Consider the following 26569-nt stretch of genomic DNA (forward strand, 5'->3'; position numbering starts at 1 on the left):
TATAATTTACAGGATAGTAAGGGTTCCCTAACAACACTATGTATAAAATACATTTGTTCCACCTCATTTGTTGCTCATTGAAGTGAAGCTTCTCACCTAATTGCCTGATTTCCAATCAATTACGTAGAAGAGGTCAGCTAGCATGGAGAGAAAAAAACCTCAAATGCAGACTGGAGTCACAGAAGCATGAAATGCAAACACCAGTAAGTGACCAATTCACCTTAAATCTGTTTCCCACTCATCTAGAAAGCTGCTTGATCTCATTATGTGTTAAATATTAAAACAATGTAGAATAATCATCTGTTGGTCAAGTATGATGGGTAGATAAGATTAAAAACTGTCAACCCTAAGTACATAATGCATTTAGTTATGCATTTGAACTGTTCTTTAACAGTTTTAAATGTTCAAATGATACATGAACATGCAGGTGCATCTCAATAGGAATATTATTTCAAAAGTTCCTTAATTTCATTAACATAATTTACTAGGTGAAATACATTTTACAATTTAATTACAGATTTAACCTTTATTTCTGTTCATTATGATTTCCACTTATAATGAAAACTCAACATTTAATATCCTATAAATGTTAAATATTGCAGAAGTACAATGAAAATAGGCTTAATGAAAAGTGAGCTTAGTAGCAGCTTGAAGTAAAAAGTTACTTTTTAAAAACATGTTTGTGAATAAAACAACTGAAAGTTTCTGCTGCCACCGTTGATCATACAAATGATTGTCTACAGAGATATGGAGATATATTTTATTATTAATTAATTGAAAAATGTTTGGTAATTCTTTGCCTTTTAAGCCAAAGAACACTGGTGGCATGCTGAGGGTTTTGTTGAGAACCACATGCACTTAAGCAGTAAATGTAACTACTTATTTTTTATTAACGACCATCAAAACATCTTATCCTTAAAAAAATTCTGCAGCTTTAAGTATCAAGATCTATATTACTAACAGAGAGAGCCTGGACGGATGGTACTTATTAAATTAGTTGATTTATTGCAATAACGATACATTTGCGATATATTGCGCAGACCTAATATATCGGCAGGTTTGTAGAGGTTCTATATTTTTGGTAGTTTGTGAAATATTGTTTGCAAGGAATTTTATGACTACCAGGTTGCTAACCAGTCTCAAAAGTATACACAATGACTGAAAATATCGATAAATATTGAAAAAATTAATTGGCGTGTGAAAGATCTTGACGTGCTTTTTCATCCGAAGCCAAGCATTCGGAGCCTTCCGTGGTCGGTATAAAAACAACTACGACAAAATGCGGATTAAAGTACACATAAACCACTCTGTTAGCCGTATGCGTTTATTGATAACTCCCATCACAACAAATCTCACACTGCATCAAAACAAAAAGAGCAACAGGAAGTGCACAGTTGGTTCCAGAACGGCGGGACAACGCGACAAAAAACAAAACAGAGTTGGACCCAGACCTGTGTGGTTGTTTTGGTTAAATTAGCAGCAGCAGCTCCTGTAGGTTAGAAACAGCCACAGCCTTCGCTCAGAAACATTTCACTCACCCAGCGCTAAAGTGTGACTTGGCAGCAGTACTCTGCCTGCCGTCGTCTTCAGGTAGGCGGATGGAATCGAATGAATTTCAAACGGAGACAACGAACGGGCGCTGTGCTGCCTAGCAACCGACCGACCAATCAGATTAAAGAAATCACAATCCATATGCGAATTACTAAACGGTTAGTTTCCACTCCATGCGCCACTGAATATGTTCAACACAGTGAGGTATTTTGTTCATTACTGCGCCTGTAATTACACGAAGAGCACAGCACGTTGGGGTTAATAAGGTAAACACAGAATTACAAAAGATTTTAGTCCTTTATTTGTTGTAGTTTGTGCGATGCAGCTTAGTATTAAACAGCTTCCCCATTCTCACCAATCCTCTGTCAATCTTGTACCACATTTCATTGACACGTCAACTGTAGCTCTACAGCGCCCTCCAGTGGACTCAGTGAGGAGGTTTCCTCTATGAGTGAGCAGTGTCCAGTGGAAGGCTTTGTGCAGCACCTTCTTGGATAAAAACAGACCCTGTTAAAAGGAACTAAATGCTCCGACTACCTCAAGTGTTTGCCACTGTGACCTAAAATGTGTCCAAAGAGTCAGTGGGGAAAGCACAGCTCTCATCGAATGCTGGCCATGTCATCCAGGTGGGGCGTCTTCATGCAGCCGGTGCACAGCTGATCCATCCACAGGGGGGCTTCGTGCTGGAGGGGCGTGCGGCGGGGATAGAAAGTGTACGAGGGGTCGTAGTTCAGCAGGCAGCTGAGAGAAGCCATGTAGATGTCCGAGAATCGGCTGAGGCGTCTGGAGAAGTAGGTGGGGTTGTGGCATGTTCTGAAGATGCTGCCAAACTGAGGGTTAAACAGGTTCTTCGTCATCACCCTGAGGGAAACAAATTCGTAAGAGAAGTTAATACAAATACATGCTTATACTCGCCTTTAAAGACATTTCCTACTTGTTTATCTTTTTAATAGGGCGTGATTAATCTGAAAAGTTTAAACGTTAATATTGTATGATGCAGATTAAACTCGTTACCTATTTTGACCTAAAAGCCTCTCTCTTGGAGGGTTACCTAGTTCACAGCAGCGCGGTCTTGTACTGTGCTCAACAACGCAGAGTTGCAAACTTGAGTGAAAAGATAAACTGCAAGAGTCAAACTTGTGTCTTCAGTGTCAAATTTCGCTTTAAAGAAAAATCAACGCATGTTTAGATAAAACCAAGCTAGTATGTAGCCTACTTTTTGCAATGATGAATAATAGTATATTTAACATTTGGAACAAAATCACTACTTTTAATCCTTCTTGAATATGAAAACTTGGAAATTTGAGATTCTTCAGACACGGTTAGTTTGAAATATTTTCAGAAACATTTTTTTAAAACGTCCATATTTATAGACTTTAAGCAAACAAAGTCAAGAAAAACATTTAAAAAAAACCTGATCATGCACAATAATCACATCCTACTTTTATAGGAAAAGTGTAGTTAGGTCCCTTTTCATTATGCTGTCACTAAATAACATCCAGTGCAACTAAATTAATTCAGAAGTTACTCAATTAGGCTAATCAACTCTTGGTGTTTTATTCAAGAACATTAATGAAGGGAAAACCTAAAACAAAATGACCGTCCACATAAACGAACAACTCCTGAAAGCTAAACGGTAATCAGAATGGAGTAAAGAGGCCAAAAACATTCAGTTTATGCCTGCAGCATGACATCACTTTGCATGCAGACATCACAGAGCAGACTAGATGTATAGGGTGACACAAAAGGCTATAGAAAGGATTGCTTTGCATAGGGGCTGAACTTGGCAACAGGAAGCACTGTATAGACTATCAGAGTTCAGTGGGTTTACTGGGCTTACTGGGTGGAGCTTCAGATTAAAAGACTAGTGTAGAGACTCACCTCAGTTCTTCTCTTTCTTTCTGCCATTCCAGAAAAACCTTTTTGGAGGCTGGGTCACGGTGTGTCTGAAATGTTACAGAAGCGTGCATTCAAACATCAAACTGAGGCAGTTCGGCAATGATTATTTCTGTCACGAGAAAAGTGTTATCTCATCTTTAGCTAAAGATAAAAATGCAAACAGTTGTTGAATGTGGAGTTCAAAAGGTTTCACATGATCCTGCAGAGGCATGTAAACTGAAGTTTTGTCTCTGAAGGCATCTCCTCCATAAGGAAAGGTGACAGAGTTCACTTGTGTGTGGCGGCTTCCTAATAAGTACTTCATGACTTTGTGTCTGTCTAATTTTACTCAGCATTGCTTCTTCTCCTTTGCAGCTGCCACGTACGTTACGTCTCGACTTCAGAGAGAAATCGGTGCACAGCTTTAGTTATGAAAAGCTCAAAAAGTCAAGCTTATGCATGATGTATTTGTGAAAATTTGCAACTTTTGCTATAAAACCGGATCTGATGGAAAGATTGGATGCGTCAGAGCATCCAACCTCATCCGAACTCATTTTTATTTGGGCCATATTAAAAATCTGAATGTTCTTAAAGGGCCGTTTGTGCCAGAATGTATAAATAAAAGCCATTAAACTGTTAAAATATCAATAAACATCTGTTTATTTCTGCATTCCATAAGTGTTTCTTAAAATGAAATACTATTGAACATCTTTTCACACTGATCAGTCCATCCAGGACTGTTTTTGTGGTGTTAATTTAAAAATATTTATGATATTTGTGCTGATATATGATCCTAAATGTAACATTTTTATAATTGCCATACTTGACATTAAGTAAGGTTGAGGCAGCAGTCTATTAAATCTAATATTTTTGGCCAATTTTGAGAAATTTGCAGTAAAAAAAAAAAAAAATGTGGGTTATCTGTTGATTTTGTGTGAATTTTGCAGATTTGTGAAAAACTGGAAGGACTTATTGATGTAACTTGGAGTCTAGAGGGCCACATAAAAAGCTACGGCGGGCCAGATTTGGTCTCCAGGCCTTGAGTTTGACACACGTTTCAGAGAGTGCAAATTTAAATAAATGCTTTAAAAAAAATCAACATTCAAAGGGGCAAGATGAGAAAATATATTGTGTCCTTTTCTCATAATGCAGAAAAAACAGCCATAAATAAAAGATCCTAAGAAAAATAAGTGATTATTGTTATTTTGTCCAATTCTTCTTGCTGTAAATGCAGACTAGTGATGAGCCCTTTAATGCTACCAAGGTCTACTGCAGGTCTAAAATATTACTAATACTGGCAGGTGTCTACATATAACCTACTTAAAGAATAGTAAGTCACTGAGGAGATTAAGTGATCAAGCGTTTGAAGTAATTTCGTTTAAAAATGCTCAGCACGTTCCCTGTTGTGGACAAGTTTAAACAGCAGACAGACCTGCTCAGAAGCCGAGCCCTGTTAGGCTGCAGCTTATAGCTTTGTTATAGTTGCTGAGAGCAGTTTGGCTTGTTCTTGTTGGAAAAAAAAAAAGAAAGTATGATTCTGGAAAAAATTTGCTTTTTTGCCTTTTAAAAGAGGAAAACTTTTGTATTAAGATTTAAATGCTAGAACTTCCTGACTCGTTATTTCGTAAAGATTCAAAACAAAAACTGCTTATTGGATTAAGAAGATTTTACTGTAAAAATCTTTGGCCTCGCTGCCTGCAAATGTCTGTTCAAGTTCAAAAGTGGCTCAACAAGTGTTGGAGATTAGTGTTTAGTCAACAGAATCGTGCTTGTAAAAACATTACATATCTGAGCGAACTGCTGTTGACTGCTCACCTGAAGCCGCTCCATCAGGCCGGTCAGGGCCTGCAGCCAGGTGAGGGTCACAGCGTATCGGTGCGCGCTCACTATTTTGGTTTCGTGCTCCAGTTCTGGGACGATGGCTGCGGTGCGCCAGCCGTGTCGCAACATCAGATCCTGCGACACAAAAAAACAAAAGACAGAGAGGTTGGATGGACTTTCAGTTTTCTTATCTGGCTATGAGCAGAGGTATTTTAAAATGTTTTTCATTGGGGAGAAGCAACAGTGCAGAGAAGTTTTATCCACAATAAATAATTAACTCTGAAAAATAAAGAAAAGCAACAAGGGAGGACAAATTACTAAAGATATATAGAGCATAAAATGGATTTCTTTATTTTATCAGTCCTGCTACTTCAGGTTTAAATATTTAAGTGGCACTAAAAACCAAAATGATGTTGACTGATGTCATTATCCGTTTCATCAGTGCACAGCATCTGACCATGAAACATCTACGGTCGCATGCTTGTACTTCTGGTTTGTTGAGTCCAAGATGTCAAGCTCTAGATTTGCCACAGTAGATATAATGCTGATCTTGTCCAAGGTGCAAGTAAACGTCTGAGGTTTGATCTGTTCATATCCACTCATTTCAAATATTTTATTAAGAAATTAAAACATTGACATACAAATAATGTTCCATTCTCTAATTTTTTTGCAGCCAGACTTAAAATAAGACTGAAACCTTGTTATACTTCATTAACATTTCAAGAACTCTAAATGTGCAGATAAAAAAAATAACAATCTGAATGTTATAATTTCTCAGTTAGTCAAAGAATAAAAATATAATTGTCCAGAGATACATTTTAATGCTTATACTGCTAGTAAAATCTGTTTAAAAACTGCACAAAGCCAACCAAAATGAACAAAAATCTTCTTCAGAGCAACGTTAAATAAAGCAAAGTGCTTTACTTGCGTCTTCAGGTCACGTTGGCAAGACTCAGCAGCAAATGTTCCAGTGAAATTTCCAACTTTGTGTTAATCGCACACTGACGCCACCGGATAAATTGAACACAGGAGCTGAGTCACGTTTCCCCTAATGCTTAGTCATAATGTGAACTTTTACTGAGGGAAAAAATCAACAAACTTTCATACTCACAGCCAAGTCGCTATAAAGATGGTCTCCAAAGTAAAGAACCTTTGATCCTCGCCATCCGGTCAGTCTGAGAAAGTCAAACAAGTTACCCTGAAACACAAAACACACCAAGTTAACTTACAAACATACAGTTGCAGCATGGTGTGTAACACACCTAGAGTGTGAAACCGCACACAGACAGACGTATTACTAACTTGTTTATAGATCTGCCCTTTGTCCAAACGGTTGATCTTTTCCCACCGCAGGTCTCCGTTATTATCCAAGCGCCTGAAAGGTCTGAAACAAAAACATTTTGCTGAGATCATATTCTGAAACTAAAAGCAAAGCAACAGAAAACAGATGTGAGTGTTTTGCATGTTCTCTTTTAGTTTTGTGGATTTGATGTGGTGTGCTTGTTTGTTCAGGTTCTATAAATGTATTCTTCTTCACAAAAACTTCTATAAGCATAGAAAAGAAAAATATTTTTGTTGCATTGCTATCAGCTAGCTTCCATCCTTCTACATCAGTAATAAAAAAATTATAAATACACAATGTGTTGGAAAACGGTGAATGATATTTGTCAGGCTAAAGTGAACAATGACGGAAGTTGGAAATAAATAATTATTTTCTTGGCGATTGAAAAACAAACACACAAAACCAGGTTTGTTTATTTATTAATTTTAGAGTTTTCGTTCTTTGTTTCCTTTTACCAGCAGCTGTCGATTAAACTGAGAGTTACAACCTCGACATGATTATGCGAGTCGTTTTACCAAGAAATTGATCCGAAACGCCGTGAAAATGGTCGGATCCGCCTCTCTGGCTGCAGTGCGCTCTCCCGTCACATCAGAGCAGAATTTCTTATGAATCTTCTTATAAAATCGGCCCTTTTTGAAACCAAGTCTCTTATTGAAACTTTTCTGTAATAATTTCTGATAAGGAATATATATGTTCCATCATTAATGGGAGAGGGAGACGCGTTACTGTTTTCAATGAGGTGTAAGCTAAGAAGCTAAGGGTCAAAGGCAAAGCGCATGCGCATTCGGTGATATTTTAAAACCACAGCGCCATCTCGTGGCCTGGCATAACAACTACAGCTGACTCAAGATAGCGCCGTTTAAATGTGGAATCTTTTCCGAATTAAAAACATCCGAAAATATCAGGAGTTTCCTGGCAGCGGTTTCGCATAAATGTAGCCGGTTTGAGGCTACAATATGGCAAAATATGAAAAAGTTTACTTTTAATCACTACTTTCCGAATTAACTTAAAAAAATAGCATTTACTTACTTGATACAGTCAGTGAAGAAGTGAGGTTTATCTGCCTGCACGATAACAACATCAAAGAAGTCTCTCCAGTTTTTCCCCACCATGTGCGTCATTCCTTTATCCCTGCACAGAGAGGAAAAATACTGCATAACAACTTGCAACATGGCATTTTTTTTTTTATAGCATTTCCTTTCCTGTGAGTCACAATGGACTGAAGCAGCCGGAGAGCTCACAGGGCTCAGACTTACACAAAGCTGAAGGGACTGTTGGTGATGAGGAACAGCTTCTTCCCCTGACTGACCAACCGATGAAGGACAGCATCCGTCTCTTCCTTTCTCAGAATAAACTTGTCTGTGAGAGAAAACAATGCAAAGTGTGGCTGAGTTTATGCAGCAACATGCAGGTTAAGAACTAAAGCAGAAAAGAGAGGAAGTTGCTCTTACCGAGGTCTTGCATGATCCACTTGTACATGTAACCTTTGAGATGAACCATGCCAATGGCTTCCTGCGGTGCAAAAACAAACTTGTTTATATTCTTGAAGATTTTCGCATTAAAACCACAAACCTGAGTACAATTTGTTGGGATTTTATCTCATAGATTACAACAGAATATTCAGAGCAACACAGAATCAATAATCGAAACATTACATTTACTTTATTCTTGTACGACTTTACTGTCGTTATATTATAATTTTATTCTCATAATGTTATTAAAATTTCTTAGTATGGCATGACTTTGTGTTTTTGTGATGTAAAGCACTGAAATAAAATTTGATTTGAAGTAATACAATAATAAGAACAAAGTCATATTTCAAGAATAAAGTTGAACAAGAATAAAGTCATAAAACTACGGGAATAAATATATTACCCAAATAAAGCTATAACAATATGAGAATAAAGTCATAAAATTACAAAAACGTCATACTATTTGGTAATAAAGTCATAATAGTTTGAGAATAGAGTCGTACAAGAATAAAGCCATAAATTTAAGAGCATAAAGTCATAATATTAAGCAAATAGTCATAACAACACGAGAACATAGTCATAAAATTCAAAAAAGTCATAATACAAAGAGAATAAAGGTAATAATTCAAAGAACAAAGTCATACAAGAATAAAGTCATAATATTTTGAAAAAGTCGTAATATTACAAGAATAAAGTTGTAATATTCTGAATATTCTCGTAATGATTCACTGTTGTGTTCAAGGTGACATTTAGTTTTTGACCTCAAAGTGTAAAAAAATCTCCATTTTGGTAGGAGACCATCTTCTACATGCTGACTGTGTCTCCTGTATGTCCTATGGCAAACTTCAAACGTGACCTTTGACCTTCCTTTCAACAATGGAGTGTGGTTGTAACGAGACCAAATGCAAAAAGGTTCAAAGGATATGAATACTTAAAGTATGAACTGCATTAAACTTTAAAACAAGCTGATTTTGGGATTCAGAGCGTTACCTTTAGGAATCCTTCAGTGAGCTTTTTTTTTTTTTTTATAGCTTTTCTCTGGGTGTTCCCGGAAAATGACACGTCTGTAGCTAAAGAGGAAAAACACTCATTGTTCTTGGCTTTGCTCGTGAATGTTGCCACAGCTCAGCAGATTCCTGAGCCTCCAGCTGAAGGATTACGGGACTGGATGTGAAAACAGTCACATACACACTCTGTCCTGCCCTGTCCTGCCCTGTCCTGCTCTGCCCTGCTCTGCTCTGTCCTGCCCTGCGCTGCGCTCGCTGCCAGCACTGAATGAACTGCAAGCTGAGGAAACGCAGAGGAACTCACAGAAACATCTTTGAAGAGGTGAACCGGGTCGTACTCGATGTCGTTGGCAATGAAGAAGTCGTTGGCGACAGCCAGGAGGGTCATCTCTGGGATGGAGAAGATGTCCATGAACTGCTTCACCTTTGGTCCCTGCGAACAGGAAGAAGTTATTACTCGTTTTAGGGATGCACGATATTATCGGCCGATGTTAACTGTAAAATTTAACATCGGATATTCTGTCACTATAACTCCCCGATATAAAAGACGTTGTTTTTTTATATGACAAACCAGTGACAATGAATCCTGCAGCACAGCACAACGTCAAACTGAGTGTTGTCATTGTCTTAGAGAGCAAATGTCATGAATAAATTTTAAATTAAAGTGCAAGTCGAAAGTGTTGCATCATTTCCAGCGTTATTTTTAGCATTTGCATTTGGTAGCAGACTAAACTGACAAAGATAATGCAGTATTTTAATTCCACAGTAGAGAAAGACACATAGTTTAGGTAAGTAGGTACAGGAAAAAATATCGGTATTGGTTATCAGCCAAACGAGTTTTAGCATATCGGCATGTCGGATATCAACCAAAAATCCAATATTGTGCATCCGTAATCTATTTTATTTTTATTTTTTTTATCAATTTAGGGTTCTAGCTAGTAACTATTTTAATAGTCAAATATTATGGCGATTAATCGAATAAATAAAATTGGTACATTCAGCAGATTTTTCATTTAATCCCGTCAACCTTTTTATGCAATATTAGAAGTACTTTAAAAGATTCAAATAAAACATATAAATCCTTTTTTAAAATAAAAACAAAACATTTTATTGCCTGAAATGCAACAACATAGCATTCTTTTAGCATACGCTTAATAATTTCTAGTAAAGGATGAATCTGTAGCTAAAAAAATAATCACTTTCTGCTTGAATCAGTACACTGTAGGTCTGATTTGTTGATTCATATTTGGATCAATTATTTTAAAAGCAAAATGTTTTTATTATATTTACAGTTTTGGGTTAATTAAGTTGTTCTTTCACCAAATGTCCTTTTGCTATGTGTTAACTGTAGACTTCAGTTAACGATTGATTGATTACTAAACTAATTGACAATTATTTGAATAATCAACTCATTACGATTAATCTGATTAATCGTTTCAGCCCTAAATGGATTAAGATAAACGTATTAGTCACTATGAGGCCTTGTTGTAAACAAAGGAAATGAGATTACAGCCGCACAAAAACTATTCTGTTTAAGTTTATTTACAGGCTGGATTAGGAAAAAGTTCCATGCAGGCATTTAAAATATCTGGCCAAAGAACATTTCACTTGTAATTGCTCTAAATTGGACTCATGTTGGCTCAACTTCCGTGACAACTGCCACGCTCAATGAACATTTCTGCCTCTCCTGACTGCGTGCAAGTCGGAGGAAATCAAGAACACAGGAAATCGTTCTGGAGAGTACATCAGAGATGGGAACGCTGCTTTCCAGCTGATTCGTCACGCCAATGGGATAAACAAGATCCCCAAAGTTAGGATTTGGTCTTATGCAATGCTCCAGGCTGTCCAATATCCGAGAACACCGCCAGATTACATCCTCTGCTTGTTAAGCAGTGGCCAGATGAGATTATTACTGTTATTCTTCTGCAGAATCTGCACCATGGTGAGCACAGTGCCACACTAAACCGATTACGCTTGAAAGACGCCGCAAGAAAATCCAAAAACAAAGTGAAGTAACTGGAACACATGCCAGCTGTTGCTCAAAAGTTGTTTCGCAACTGAGGAAAACAAACATAATTCCTTAAATTAAAACACTCCTTCTAACCTTTCCGTAGAATCCACTGTCCTGCGACAGCGGGACGTGGAAGGTCCCACCGTAGAGATAAAGGACCTCATCATCCGACACTGGACTCAGACCCCTGAGGGAAGCAACATTTTTGTTTAGAGGATAATATTATCTGACAAAACAAACAAAGTTTTGCCTGGCGCAGCAGGGATGAAGACAAGCAGAAATAAATCAATGTGTTTTATTTAGATAGAAAAGATCGGCAGCTCCTACCGGTACACAGTTCCTGGCTCAATGTAATGGAAGGCATCGATTTTCATCAGGAGTCCCTACAGAGGAGGGGAAAACGGTTTTATTTGAACAGGGGATTTTAAAAAAGTTATCTAATATGTGTATTAAACAGGGTGGTGATGATTATGACTTACAGCTTAAAATCTTTCATCAATATCAAGGAATTATTTACTTACAACAAGCCTCTATATCTTTCTGAAAAGTTACTTTTGAGTTAATTTATCTTATTTCAAGAGTAATAAAATATGCACTAGAAACTAGACCAAAAATAGTTGGTAAGATTTTGTGTTTTTACAGTGCGGAGTAGGAGTTGGCGACTTGGACTTCAAATGTTATCACAATATGCTGTGGTAGTATTGTGACAACAATAAAAGTGACGATACAAATTATTTATTGCTGTTTTAGGTAGCTGTATGGTTGTGTCTGCAGCAATCATAGCTTCACAAACACAAACACTGCTCATACAAGCCTATTTCTAATACGTTTCAGTCACATAAAGTTTAATTTGTATCATTAAGCTTCTTATAGTGGCAGAATTTTATCATACTTTCATATTAATTTATATTTATTGATATTTTCATTGGAGAAAACAGTAAAACTAATAATCCCAACAATAATGATGTTTTTTGGGGGGGGGGTTAAACATTGTTAATCAGAATTTATTGTGACAAAAATAAATCCAAATTCTTATCATAATAAATAATTTATCATGATAAATGATATAACGATACGATAAATGTCCCCTAGCATGAAGGCATGAATCTGATCAGCCGGCGTTACTGCAGCTAAGCTAACAGAGTGCAGGTTGCTTTAACACCAGATGTACAAGCTGTAAAATTACTTTGGACTTGATGAGGGTATTGAGAAACGATTGTTTGCTGGAGGCATGGACTCTGTTTTGATTGGATTAGATTTCACCCAATCGCTGACGCAGGTTTTCCCCCAGTGCTTTCTTTATAAGCCTGGCGGGCCACCAGACTTTATTTGTGCCCCCACCAGGCTAAGTGTTTTTTTTAAATGTTTGCATTTTTTAAGACTTTATAGTTGGTGTTCAGAAATTAATCTTCCAATAACACATAATTATCAAGTGAGATTTTCAAGTTTCCTGTCAACTTCAAACATTTTTAAACTCAAAAACACGACGGGCCGCTGGATGAATGACTGCCCTAGAGCCCAACCACCAGGCTTAGCAAGTTTTCTGGGGGAACTTTAGTTTAGTGTTTATCCGTGACAAACGACGCTATGAGGCTTTCTGGAAATTGTGAACTGCATTTTCGTCTGTGCTTAATATCATTTTAAAGAGACTTCAAAATGAAATTGGCTTGGCTTCCACAGTTTTTCCTTTCACTAAACCTTACATTAACATGCTTGTATGTAGCACTTTGAACAGCTAGCCTCTCTGGCAATGACCTTTTGTGGCCTTCCCTTTCTTGTGTATTTTTTGCTGGAGAATTGTCAAGTCAGCAGTTTTCCCCCTGACTGTGAGAGCCATGACATGGCAATAATCACTTAAAAAATTCAGTTTTTACAAGTAATATCGTGTCTGTGAAACCTGTTTTTTCACTGGCTGCAAGGCAAAACATGCTAAATTAACAAAAATAAACAGTTGAAATAATGCATAATGAATCTGACCTATATGATAAAATTAGTGAAATACATTTTTATTATATTCCTATTTAAGAAACACCTGGATACACAGATTTTTCTGCAATAGTACATTTAAAATATTCACCTTTTGGATGTCATAGTGAAGACCTCGGACAGTAAAGTTGGGAATGTACTCATATTTTGCAATTTCCTCAGGATACTGCAATGCAGAAACACAGAGTTCATGAATTAACTCAACTTTAAAACCTGCTTTATTCACAATTTCCTTCCTCTACAAATCTGCTACCGTTTTACTTCAATACCTTAAAGTGCTCAATCAGGAATCCTTTAGCTGTGTCGTAGATCAGCGTGTTGAGCGCGTTGGAGTACTGAGCCAGCGTGTAGTCGTAGTCAAAGCCGTAGATGTCCACTTCCTCCAAGCTGACCTCGTTATTGGCGTAGATCACCGAGGAGTTCAGGCTTTTACACGCACCGGGAGGGATCAGGTCTGAGCAGAGAGAGACAGACAGACTGTGATTCAGTTCAAATAATGACACATCACATCAGACGGGACAACAATGACTCGAGTGAAGAGGGAAAGAAAACGCAGCGATTACGTGGGGAAGGCTAGGATTAGCAGCGGCTGCTGATTCTGCACTTCTGCAGAGAGCGAAGAAGTTAAACTCCTGCTGCTGTTTTCGTTCCGGCCGGGGGCTGGCGAGCTCGGCGGGGATTGCGTAACCTGCCTGCAGTTCTCAGATGTCAACTGACTCTTGACCAAACCAATTCAGCCCAAAAAGAACATTCTGTGCACTGAAATGTGCGGCTGAAAGCCACCCCTGAACGCCTTGTAACACAGGTTACTTCTGCTTTATCTGCTTCCTGCCCAGCGCGTTAAAAAGCCGCGACACATTGCGAACAGATTAATCTGTTTGCATTCGGACGGTAATGCCCCCGCTGACACTATATCAGTCGTGATATATGTGGGAAAGTGGGTCATGACCTTCTCTCCTGGGACAGTTCAATGAGCGCCGCAGCTGGGCAGCAGGCGTGCATTCAGCAACCCTCTGGCCAGACGCCCTGCAGCTAAAAGCGCCTCACTTTTCACGCAAAAACACTCATTCTTCACAAGATAAAAATCTGTAAAACTGTAATCATGAAGGGAATGCATGACTGGCTTTCAAGTTGAGAATCTGCAGCAGAAGTCGGCGGCTGAGAAAACTTTTTTTTTTGTGCGTCAACATTCAGAAAGGCAGCGTACCAAGACAGGAAAAACATAGTGTACCCAGTGGCGTACTGGTACTGTACGTACTTCCACGTTCCACTGTAAACAGTGTTACAGGCACATTACTTTACGTCAGAGCCAAAATCTAAAATCATACATCTAAAACCACCATTTCTGCAATAATGTAATAATGAAACTCTTATAGATGGAATAGCAAATCTAAGAAAAGCTGCCATGCTCCTTTTGAGTTTTACTGTAATTAAGCAGTTTTGTTTACTTTAGAGTGTGGTTGCAATGAACTTCTACTTTGTTTGCAGATCTGCTAACAATTGCAGCCAATCCAATGTAAACAACAACCCTATAATGCAAATATATTGTGCAAGTTTCAAACGACAGCTATTTTACCGCTAAGAGGCAACGTAGCACAACTTTGCAAAACATTAAAAATAATATTTGTGCAACAGAGTTCCTTGCGGGTTTCTATGAGAGAAGATGTTGATTAAGGTTAAAGTGTTGTAATCAGACTTAAGTTGACTCCCCAGATATAAGCCTCTAACATCAAATACCAGGGTTTCCTCCAGTGTATTATAAGCCTGGCGGGCCTCCAGGCTTTACTTGTGCCCCCAACAGGCTAAGCATTTCTTATTTATTTAGGTCTTTTTAAAATGTTAGCATTTTTTAAGACTTTGTAGTTGGTGTTCACATATTATTCTTCCAATCTTTTAATAAAACATAATTATCAAGTGATTTTTTAAAATTTCCTGTCAATTTTAAACATTTTTTAACTTGAAAACACAATGGGCTGCTGGATGAATGACTGTCCTAGCAGCCAACCACCAGGCTTAGCAAGTTTTCTGAGGGAAACTTTGTAATACAGTTCAAGTCAAAATCATGAAACATAAATCCTGGGTGCAGACATTCCTAATCAAACTCAAGGTTTTTGTTGCAGATCTTCCCTTCTTCCATGCATTCAGCTAATCAACAGCTGACCACTGGCAGGTGGTGCTCCTGTAATTTCAACCTCACAGTTTCTCATGTTTTGTCAGGCAGCAAAATATTTCCAAACAGTCGAAAGAGTTCGACTTGTGAGGTGAAAGTGCAATAAAGCTGGCTGGAATTGCTCAGCAAGACACAGAGCTGCAGCTTGGCCACAGAAAACAAACTAAATCTCTTGTTGAACGGATCTGTTAGACAGAACTACGAACTGTATCAGCTGTGAAGATGTAATTTTTCTTTCCATAACTCCAACCTAGTGCCTATCTGCTAAAGATGAAGCAATCAAACCTTTCCAGACCAATAACAATGTTTTGGTTAATAAATAAAAAAGTAATAAACTATGAAGTATACTGTGTCATAGAGGTAGCAAATTTAAATCCAACAGAAAATTGAGGGACTACAATATAATCCAAATTCATGCATTAAAGCAAATGCACACAGTAAACAAAGAATTTCATTGTGCAGGGAGGCTACCACACATGTAACACTAAATAATTGATCTGGAAAGCATAAATCAGAGCATGTTTTGTCAACCTTAATTAATTTTTCATTATTATCCAACTGAACACAGTTGGGATGATGTGTTTGTAGGTATACAAATGGTTGGGAGTTTCTAGAAATGAATCCAGGAGGAATAGAGTCCTGCAGTGTGCCAGTGGTTTAAGACACACTGGCAGAAGTCAACCAAGCATTATTACCACATAAATACTCTCAGTTACATTGATTGGTGGCTAGTGGTTCATATATTGCACACATGTGGATAAACTACAACACAAAGTGACTGTTTAGGTTTATCTGTGACGGTAGAAAATAATGCTGACTCGTTGTAAACAACTTGAGCTCAGAGGTGACCAGCTGCATTTATGAACGAGTATAAATCTGCAAAATGAGGATGCAATATTGGAATCCTCAAACGTACAAAATGTCCTCGCTGGCTACAGATAAACATCTTCAATTGCCTGGTGACGTGGACAAGGGGGTGCCTGCTTTCCGTGGCGTGGGCTGGGGGTTGCGAGGACAAAGGGGGGATCCTGTGCTTACCGTAAACCAGCCGCTTCAGGTCGTTGTAACGACTCCACAGGAACGACGTCTGGTCCATGGGCGCCGCGTTGGACGTGAACGAGCGTCTCCTGACGCCGCTGGCGCCCGGGGCGCCCACGGTCTCCTTCAGCCTCTTCTTCTCCCCGGTGCCGCATTTGTGCGGCGGCTCACTGGATGACGGCGCGTCGCTGCTGCTCGGCCTGTCCGTGTCCGAGCTGCAACTTTGCCCCTTGCTTTTCTCTATTTGCTTCGAGCCCGCGAGCGCCCCGCACGAGGTGGACAGTCTGTTCACGCGTGGGGGTCTGGCGGGTGGAGGGGTCCTGTTGCCCCGGGCCCACAGTGTCCGTGTCAGCACGGTGCCCACGCTCTTGAAAGACATCTTATTTTCTGCACGTAGGCATGTAAACACGCCTCGGTCCTCCTGCTGCTGCTGCCTGTGCTACTGCAGGATTCAACTACCAGCAGCATAAAAACAAACCTCGCTCGGAGAGGCCACGCCCACTCAAAACCCCCCACTCGTGCCCCACTGTGGAAGGGGAGGGTGTCTTATCGCTGCTCCTATCATAAGCACTGACATCACCGTTAAGCTGCTGTTTACCCCTGTTATCTGAGTTACTGAAGCAGCGGTAAACAGTGGTTATAGTTTCTTAATGTTTTCAGGAAATGCCTTTTTAAGCGTGGTGGCGCTTTGCTTTCAATTCACTTCAGTTCATTGTGTTTTGCCGTGTTGCTGAAATGTTCGATACAAAAAGGCATCACAGAAATGCGTGTGGAAAAGAAAAAACAAAACAAAATATGGATACATTTCTTTAAGAAAAAAAGAAAAAATATGGATACATTTCATGACAAAAATGCATCTATGAGGAAAAGGAAAAACAAAATACTTTTCTTGGCACAAACACATGTAAGTTTATTACAATCCATTGAGATTGTAAATGGAAATTAACTGAAGAAAGCTAATGCTAAAACTCAAACACTAACTCCTGCAGATGCTCTGCACCCAGTCTCACTGAGTTTGAGCTATTTTGGAAAGAATTGCCAAAAACCTAATTTTCTAGAAGAGCAAAGCTTCTTTAGAGATAGTCTTCTGCATCCTGGCTGTGCACAAATGGGCGTTACCATAGATCCTTCCTTCCAACAGCTGCTAGATTCTTCCTAATATTTTCAAAGCATCTGGTTTTATCACAGTTCCTCCAAAATGTATCTGACATGTGAAAAGAATTGCTTAATTACATTGTGTAGCAGATTCCAGAAGCTCCAGCAGAACTAAGCACATGTCTGAACTGGGTCACTGTGCTCCTCTGAGCTGAAGGCTGCAGACAGAATTGAAACTCCGTGAGTCAGGAGAGAAATGCACAGACTTAAGCAGAGCAAAGGTTCTGTTTCCAGAAACAACCATGCATAAAAAGTGAGTTATTTGCAAATACTCCAGCTCTACATTGAGCTTAAAACTGTAGGATTTATTATTTTAATGACAGGTAGCTCTTGTCAGCTGCGCATGTGACCAGTTGAGATAACGCGACGTTTATCTGCGTGTTTCATCACCTCCTCATCTCCAGCTCAGTGAAATCTCAGAAGAACAATAGTCTGGTGAGAACAAATAGTTCTTCAGTTCCTGTTAAACACATGGATTTCAGCTGTGCAGCTTTCTAATTCTCTCAGAGTTAGTAGGTGGAAGGTCACTGCTGCAGGAGGGCCGGTTGTGCACATAGACTATGTTTACTCCTCACTCTGTTTTGTGGAAATATGCAAAATGTTTTTTGGTTTTGTTTCACCAAAACAACACAAACCTCCTACTGAGACAAAGATATTATCGGGAAAACATGTGCCTTTCCAAAATGGAGGCTTGTCACGCAGGATTATTGTGGCCTTCGAATGCTGCGCTGCCAGTAGGAGACGCCATGTTTTCTCTTCATATTTTAACATAAGAACAACTTCTGACTGCATGGAGCGCATCTCAGAACTTCATCTTATTTCTATTTGTGTCTGGGTTTTGACTGGGCCATTCTGTCATTTTTGCTACGATCTAGACCACATGCATCAAACTCGAGGCCTGTGGGCCAAATCCGGCCCGCCATAGCTTTTTATGTGGCCCTCTAGATTCTAAACTAAACACTAAATGTGCTTAAATATTATGTTATCAATCAAATCAATGCAGTTTTTATCTGTTCACTGCCAAATTATAGCAATCAGTCTCTCCAATTTCTTGCAAATTATCGTGGAAATTCATGCAAAATCAACAAATTTTTTTGCACTAATATGTAATTTGGAGTTTATTGCAGACTTTCCACGAAAATTGTCAAAAACTTTCACACTTGTACTAAACATCTGTCTCAGCCTTAATTAATGTCAGATTACAGTCCATTATCTATACAGCGAGTACTAAAAAGTCAAATTTACCATCATAAATAAGCGCAAATATTTCCAAATTAGCACCGCAAACACTTTTTGCTGTGTAATTCTGACTGGTATTTACTAATTCAACAGTAAACTGTAATAATTGTCTTGAAAATATTTTTTGTTGTTATTTTTTAGGTTTTTCTGTGTTAGTCCAGTTTCCCCTGTGAATCTGTCTTCCCTGTTGATTGTTCCCAGCTGTATCCAGTTCCCTGATTACCTTCCTTGTGTATTTAACCCCACCTGTTGTCTTTGTCTGTGTCGGATCCTCATCGTGTGTTATCCGTCGTGTTATGTTGTCAGTCTGTTTCCCTGTGCTGGCTCTGTTGGACTTTATCATTAAAACAAATCATCTTCATCTACACCTGGGTCCTGCACCTTCCCTCACCTCACCAAAAACCTTGAATCATGACATTTGTAAAAATCACAGCTTCTACTGTGATTGAACTGTTCATATATAATATACATACAAAATATACATTTCTGGAAACAAGAGGCTGCTTAAAATGATCAATTTCTCTGGTTTTTACTTTTTATATGTATATATTTGAGTAAAGTGAACATTATTCTTTTATTCTATGAACTAAAGACAACTTTCCAATGTATTTATTTATAGAAAATGAGAAATGGACAAAATAACGAAAAATATCCAGAGCTTTCAGACCTCAAATAACGCAAATAAAACAAGTTCATATTGATTTAGAAACAACAATACTAATGTTTCTAACTCAGGAAGAGTTCAGAAATCAATATTTGGTGGAAAAACCAGGAGGTTTTCAGTGCAGTGGGCTCTTCATTTTTTCCAGAGTTGTATCCAATGCAATATTAATATTAATTAAAAACCACGATGCAGTTTTTCTTGTATTCTTTCTCAAAATGTTCTAGAAGAAGTGGGCGTTGGCGCTCATCCTGATTACATCATCAGGGTTTGGTCACTCTTAACTGTGAGTCCAGATGCTGTAATCTCAAATGTTTACTTCTGTCCAGGACCACGAGTCAGATTTAAACTGTGACAAGGCTGCGTTCAGAGCTCAGACCTTCACAACTGGAAGAAATTACAGGTTCAGCACGGCAGCAAACAAGCACCAAACCACCGCAAATAATTCCCAGCTTCTGGTTGAGGTCTAAGACACACCACCAGATTAGAAACTTGAAAATCAGCTTGTCGTTAACAGTTTACCAGGACAACCAGCAGGAATGGGGTGAGTGAGGAACTAAAGAGTCTTCCTGAGACCTCTGCCTTTCTCTCCTGAGCTCCTGGACTTCATCGTAACTCAACCTGGCCGCCTTCCTCGCATACTTTCTCCACGTTTAAGAGAAGCAAATAAATGTCTCTGCCTTCACCATGAGCGATTCATTAGAGAGTCGCCACAAGCAGCAAAAAGCTGATTCTTTCATCCACATCCCCCATTCCCTGTAAAATCATACGACTTAAAAATCTGACCTATTTGACCTCCAGCAAAGCTAACCCCTGTGTCTTTTCTTTCCTCTCTTGAACCAGAACAAGAATCCAGTTTCATGGACTTTAGCACTAACTTCAAGACTCTCATCCCCACCCCCGCAACAACCCTCTCTTCCTCTTCTTCTTTTTCCTAAATTTCTCTGCACACAGCAACAGCGTGCAGTCCGTTTGATTGGCTGCAGCCTGACATCACAACTCGAGTCCCACGTCTCCAGGGCTCCAGTCGGGCCAAACAAAACAGATTTCCTCTGACCACTCCCTGCAGGCACACAAACTTCTTAAAACCCTCTGCAGTCCATAAAGACGACAAGCTCAAGGTGTCGAGCCTGAAAGCTGCAAACAGCTGTGGTGGTTTTCTGTTGTTATAAACAGGGGCAACAGATCATTCAGTCCAACCACAGACTCTGAACTCATGCTGGGATTTTTAAGAGCTTTAACTGAACTTGGAAACATGCAATAGAAAAACACTGCAAAAACACAAGATCTCACCAGGTATTTATGTCTTGTTTTGAGTGCAAATATCTTAGAACACTGAAATAAGATAAAACTAACCTACAGATCACTTTTCAACAAGAAATAGGAGATTGTTTTAAGTCAATAATTCCATAATATTGATTAACTAACATAACATTGGTCTTATGAACTAAGGTTAAAAAACAGTTCATATAGAGCTGGAGCTTGTCATGTACTGCAAAAACACAAAAGTATTTTTAGTCTAGTTTTTAGTACAAATATCGTAGTATATGTGAAATGAAAGAAAACTAACTTACAAGTAACTTTTCGGCAGGTAAAAAGAGCTTGTTTTAAGTAAATAATTCCTTAATATTGGTGGAAAAAGTATTTATTCCATTGATATTTCATCTAACTTATAACCAGACATTTTTCCCATGTTATAAGTGAAATAATCTGCTAATGGAATAAGTACTTTTCACCAATATTGAGGAATTATTGACATAAATCAAGTACTTTTTATTTGCTTATTAACTTACAATTAACCTTATTTGAAAGGTTAATAGTAAGTTAGTTCGATCTTATTTCAAGTCTACTATATTTGTGAAAATACTTGGTGAGATTTTGTGTTTCTGCAGAAGCTCCAGCTCTATATGAACTGTTGTTTAACCTTGGTTCATAAGACAAAGACCCCAGTATGTTATAGGCAGCAGCCCTGTCACATGTCTCAGATTATCACTAAGGACATACTGTTGCTCTGATTTAAAGATGTAATCAAGCAGAAGAAAACCAGACATTAAAGGAAATCTTTTACAAATATTTATACTTTGAAACCAGAGTTGGTAGAAGCGAGTTACATTTACCTGAGTAACTTTACGAAGCTGAAGTTGGTTTCCAATTCTAGCTTCCAATAGCTAAAGGGCGATTCCACTTAATTTTTCACTACTTTCACCATTTTTGGCACCTCTTTCATTACTAAAACTGCTCTAATTAAAAAACTACAACTCCTAGACACTTCAAACCTGGACTAGATTATTCTTCTCTAATATCAGAATATTTAGAGTCATGTTTGGGATTTGTGAAACTTTTTTCTGATTTGTGNTCAATAATTCCATAATATTGATTAACTAACATAACATTGGTCTTATGAACTAAGGTTAAAAAACAGTTCATATAGAGCTGGAGCTTGTCATGTACTGCAAAAACACAAAAGTATTTTTAGTCTAGTTTTTAGTACAAATATCGTAGTATATGTGAAATGAAAGAAAACTAACTTACAAGTAACTTTTCGGCAGGTAAAAAGAGCTTAAGTAAATAATTCCTTAGTATTGGTGGGAAAAGTACCATAGATATTTCATCTAACTTATAACCAGACATTTTTCCCATGTTATAAGTGAAATAATCTGCTAATGGAATAAGTACTGTTCACCAATATTGAGGAATTATTGACATAAATCAAGCACTTTTTATTTGCTTATTAACTTACAATTAACCTTATTTGAAAGGTTAATTGTAAGTTAGTTCGATCTTATTTCAAGTCTACTATATTTGTGAAAATACTTGGTGAGATTTTGTGTTTCTGCAGAAGCTCCAGCTCTATATGAACTGTTGTTTAACCTTGGTTCATAAGACAAAGACCCCAGTATGTTATAGGCAGCAGCCCTGTCACATGTCTCAGATTATCACTAAGGACGTACTGTTGCTCTGATTTAAAGATGTAATCAAGCAGAAGAAAACCAGACATTAAAGGAAATCTTTTACAAATATTTATACTTTGAAACCAGAGTTGGTAGAAGCGAGTTACATTTACCTGAGTAACGTTACGAAGCTGAAGTTGGTTTCCAATTCGAGCTTCCAATAGCTAAAGGGCGATTCCACTTAATTTTTCACTACTTTCCGCATCTTTAGAAACTACAACACCTAGACACTTCAAACCTGGACTAGATTATTCTTCTCTAATATCAGAATATTTAAAACCATGTTTGGGATTTGTGAAGCTTGTTTCTGATTTGTGAAACTTCCAAAAAGTGCGATATCACCACTTTTTTTTTATCTCGGTCACACAAGAACTGCTCTAATTGGGGCCTGCCCATAGCAATGCATGGCAGGCCCCTATTGACTACATTGAAGCTTTCTTTAGCATTTATGCTAATTTTTAGCATCATCCAAACCGACGGGCACACTTTGGCAGGCCCCATTTAAATTCCAAATCTACAACACCTAGACTCTTCAAACTTGGACTAAATTATTCTGCTCTGATAGAATATTTAGAATCATGTTTGTGATTTGTGAAACCTTTTTCTGATTTGTGAAACTTCACTTAACAGACCCCTGCAAAAGATCTTTCCTTCCAACAGCCATCACCATCTACAATAACTATTTGAAAAATTAATGAGTTACACCAACATTTTATTTCCCATTGGGATTAATAAAGTGGTTTTGAATTAGAATTGAATTTGAAAAAAACTGCATGGAACATATAAGAATAGTAATCTGATCTTTAGTGAAGTTTCACAAATCACATAAAGGCTTCACAAATCCCAAACACGGATTAAAATATTCTGCTATTAGAGCACAACAATATAGTCCTGGTTTGAAGAGTCTAGGTGTTGCAGTTTTGGAGCTGGACTGACCAATATCCAAAAAATGTCCGAAATCAGCCTTTATTGAAGTTTCACAAATCAGACAAAATTTTCACAAATCACAAACATGGTTTTAAATATTCTGCTATTAATAGATAATTAATTAATCTATTCCAGGTTTGAAGTGTCTAGCTGCAGTAGTTTTTTAATTAGAGCAAATCTATGGTGATCCAAATGAAAAAAAATGGTGAAATTCGAATTTTACTGAGTTTTCACAAATCAGAAAACTGTTTCACAAATCCCAAACATGGTTTTAAATATCCAGCTTGAAGAGGAGAATAATCTATTCCAGGTTTGAAGAGTCTAGGTGTTGCAGTTTTTTAATTACAGCAGTTTTAGTGTGATCCAGATGCCAAAAATAGTGATTATCAAACTTTCTTGAGTTTTCACAAATCAGATAAAGGTTTCACAAATCCCAAACATGGTTCTAAATATTCCGCTATTATGGCAGAATAATCTGGTACAGGTTTGAAGTGTCTATGAGTTGTAGTTTTTTAATTAGAGCAGTTTTAGTAATGAAAGAGGTGCCAAAAATGGTGAAAATCAAACTTTATTGAGTTTTCACAAATCAGAAAAAGGTTTCACAAGAGAAACACAAGAGGAAGGTTTCAGGAGAGGAACACAGCAGACCCTGATATGGTAACATTTTACCATGATTAAGTTTCTTATTGTGCTTTTAGTAGACTATATTGGTTTGATTATTTGCTTATTTAATGTATAATAATATCAGCCAAAATAATACAAATGATCATTTAAAGAACAAATCATATATTAGATTAACAGTAAATACATAAATACTTCATACTTTGAAAGGTTTATTAGGGCTTTCTGTATGTTTTATTTTGAAATGTTTATATATTTTATGAATTCATTGTTCAGTGGTCATTAATGCACCAGGCACAGACCTGCAGCCCAGGGGAACCAAAGAAGTTATACTAAATAAGTGTATTATGTTAATACTCAGTGGTGGATTTTTTTAACTTCACAATTTTACTTTAACAATAAATTTAAATTATAGTGCTGCAGTTTTAGCTGCTGTGTGGAGATAGGATCACACTTTCCATCTGGATCTGCAACCTGAATCTCTGGAGACACATGTGGCTCTTTGGCTCACTTATTATATCAAATGATGAAATATTGCTGTATTTTTTTTTCTTTTTTGTTTCATTCCTTTTCAAGTGTTGCCATGGAAAAACACTGACTATCCTGGTCCCTGTGGTAAATCTGGTCTAGAACCAGCCTCCAAACCTAACTCCTTATTTATATAAGTATTTTGGTAATACTCTGTAAAATATCAGAATGTTTACATAACTTTTATACTTTTAGTTGTCTGAGGACACATTTTGAATATTAAATCAGGTGTTATGATCAGTTTCTTAGTGGTTTACCAAATACTTTTTACACTTGAAAATATTTAAAGTATATACTCTGATTGGAGTACATTTTTGGGGCACTCTAACCAACCTCTATGCATTAATGATTGCTCTATGGATCACTTTTTAAGACAAAAAACTGCCATAAAATAATGTCTACCACTGCAGCGGACGTCCCACCCCATGAGAGTAGGACGAGGCGCCGTGGTGGCGTCCCTTGTTTTGATTTCTGAAAGATGGCAACCCTAAATGTGTCTGGAAACACTGCACAAGAAAACCCAGACCAGATAACTGAAATAGATCCACAGTAATGATGCAAAACAATCTGGCACGTAAAGAAGTGAGTCGTGGTTATGAATGAAGCTGATTGTTCCAATGTGAAGCCTTGTATAACTAACCCATGAACTAAAAGCATGTCCCATCTTCAGGATTTTATCAAATCCTTCTGCCTGAATACAAAACAACTTCCAAGAAACTCTAAATCCTGATCGTTTCCTTCAGATTGCTGCGATTTCATTTTAAATTTGCCTCATCTCTGATGTGAAATTGCTCTAACTTGTTCAGCTCAAAACGAGCTCCGACGAAAAACACGCTCATCTTGGAATTGCTGCTTAAATGCAAACCCACATTGGAGCGAAATAATCCACATCAGATTAAGCAGCTTAAGCTTTAAATATGTCTTAGGAATTTTATTTTATGCTTTAACCTTTGCCTCTTTTAGACCAGAGATTATTACTTCTGTTGCTCTAAATTGAGTTTTGTATTTTTTAGGCTGCTGAGGTTTTTGTTATTACTGATACTGCTAGTGTGGCCCCCCAAAAATCTCTATCATCAATCAACTGTAATACATCAGCAGTTATAGCTTGATATGTTGCTGCCCTTTATTCAAAAGCTGGTTCACTAAAGCTTTTAAATAAGTGTGTGTAGAGCAAAACTTACACACACTTAAGTCTCACATTAAGGGTTTTAAAATTTCTGTAAGAAAACTTGTTACATCTTGTTCAGTTTTCATTTTTCATTAGTAACAATGAACATTGTTAATAGCATTTTAATAACAATAAAAATCGTTACTAATGTTTTAGTAACAATTTTTATTGTTACTAAAAAAAACTGTTAATGAACATTGTTACTAACATTTTCATACAGAGCATATTTGTACAGAGAAAATACATTTTTGGATTTATATCCCAATGAGAAATACTCTGAAGTTAAAATGAAGATATTTTTACACACTTGGGCAACATGTAGCAAAACATCAAGAGTAAACATGAACATTTCACTGGATTAACTGCCAATCAGATGATTAAATGGATGTTAAACCTTCTCCTCTACTTTTTAAAATCTTGTTTAAAACATTTCCTCTGACTTTCAAATTAGGATCGGATGTCAATGTATGGAAATATCGGATCCCAATCAGTTTGATTCAGTATTAGTTTTGTTTTTTTATGCCTCTTTCCTGTTAACATTTGCATATTTTGTGCATATTGTCTCTCCTTTATCTGTTGTGCTTGGCTATTCTGGTATTGTGCAGCACTTTGGTCAACATTGTTAGTGTTTTCAAATTATTTTCTTAGTGCGGTTGTTACATAATGCAAGACAAGCAAACCTATGAGATTTAGGACACAAATCTTTCCAAAGTACCACAGTTATGAAAATTAGGGAAAACTTGGACATTTTTGCTGAGGTCAGCTTCTCAGGAAAACTGTTCCTTAATCTAAATCCTTTTTCCATTTCAGACTGGAACACGGACAGCAGAATAATACTTTTCTAAAGGATTGTGTGAAAACGGGAGGTGCATTTTTCTCACAGAGTAAATGGTGACTTCTTCTCTCTTTACAGGTTAGTGGGTGGAAAATCCACCTGTGAGACCCGTGCTGATTAGTTGCTGAATTAGGCATGGGAGGCGTAACCACAAGCAGGGTAAGCCTTTAACGCTCTTCATACAGAAAGATCTTGTTTCGCAGACATG

At 37.7% G+C, this 26569-nt stretch overlaps 1 protein-coding gene across 1 annotated transcript; it reads right to left on the reverse strand.

Moving 5' to 3' along the window:
* Positions 1 to 1308: 1308 nt before the first annotated feature.
* On the reverse strand, positions 1309 to 16753 carry nt5dc2 (5'-nucleotidase domain containing 2). The gene is made up of 14 exons (XM_007553495.2): positions 16277 to 16753; positions 13338 to 13522; positions 13160 to 13234; positions 11410 to 11465; positions 11176 to 11269; positions 9376 to 9504; positions 8044 to 8104; positions 7849 to 7951; positions 7622 to 7723; positions 6553 to 6634; positions 6362 to 6448; positions 5245 to 5385; positions 3433 to 3497; positions 1309 to 2412 (listed from the first exon to the last, which is right to left on the reverse strand). Exons 1-14 carry the CDS (start codon positions 16653 to 16655, stop codon positions 2151 to 2153), a joined length of 1821 nt encoding a protein of 606 aa, XP_007553557.1. The 5' UTR covers positions 16656 to 16753; the 3' UTR covers positions 1309 to 2150.
* Positions 16754 to 26569: the final 9816 nt, after the last annotated feature.

The sequence above is a fragment of the Poecilia formosa genome, unplaced genomic scaffold (assembly GCF_000485575.1).
Source record: "Poecilia formosa unplaced genomic scaffold, Poecilia_formosa-5.1.2 Scaffold57, whole genome shotgun sequence".
Lineage (NCBI taxonomy): Eukaryota > Metazoa > Chordata > Actinopteri > Cyprinodontiformes > Poeciliidae > Poecilia > Poecilia formosa.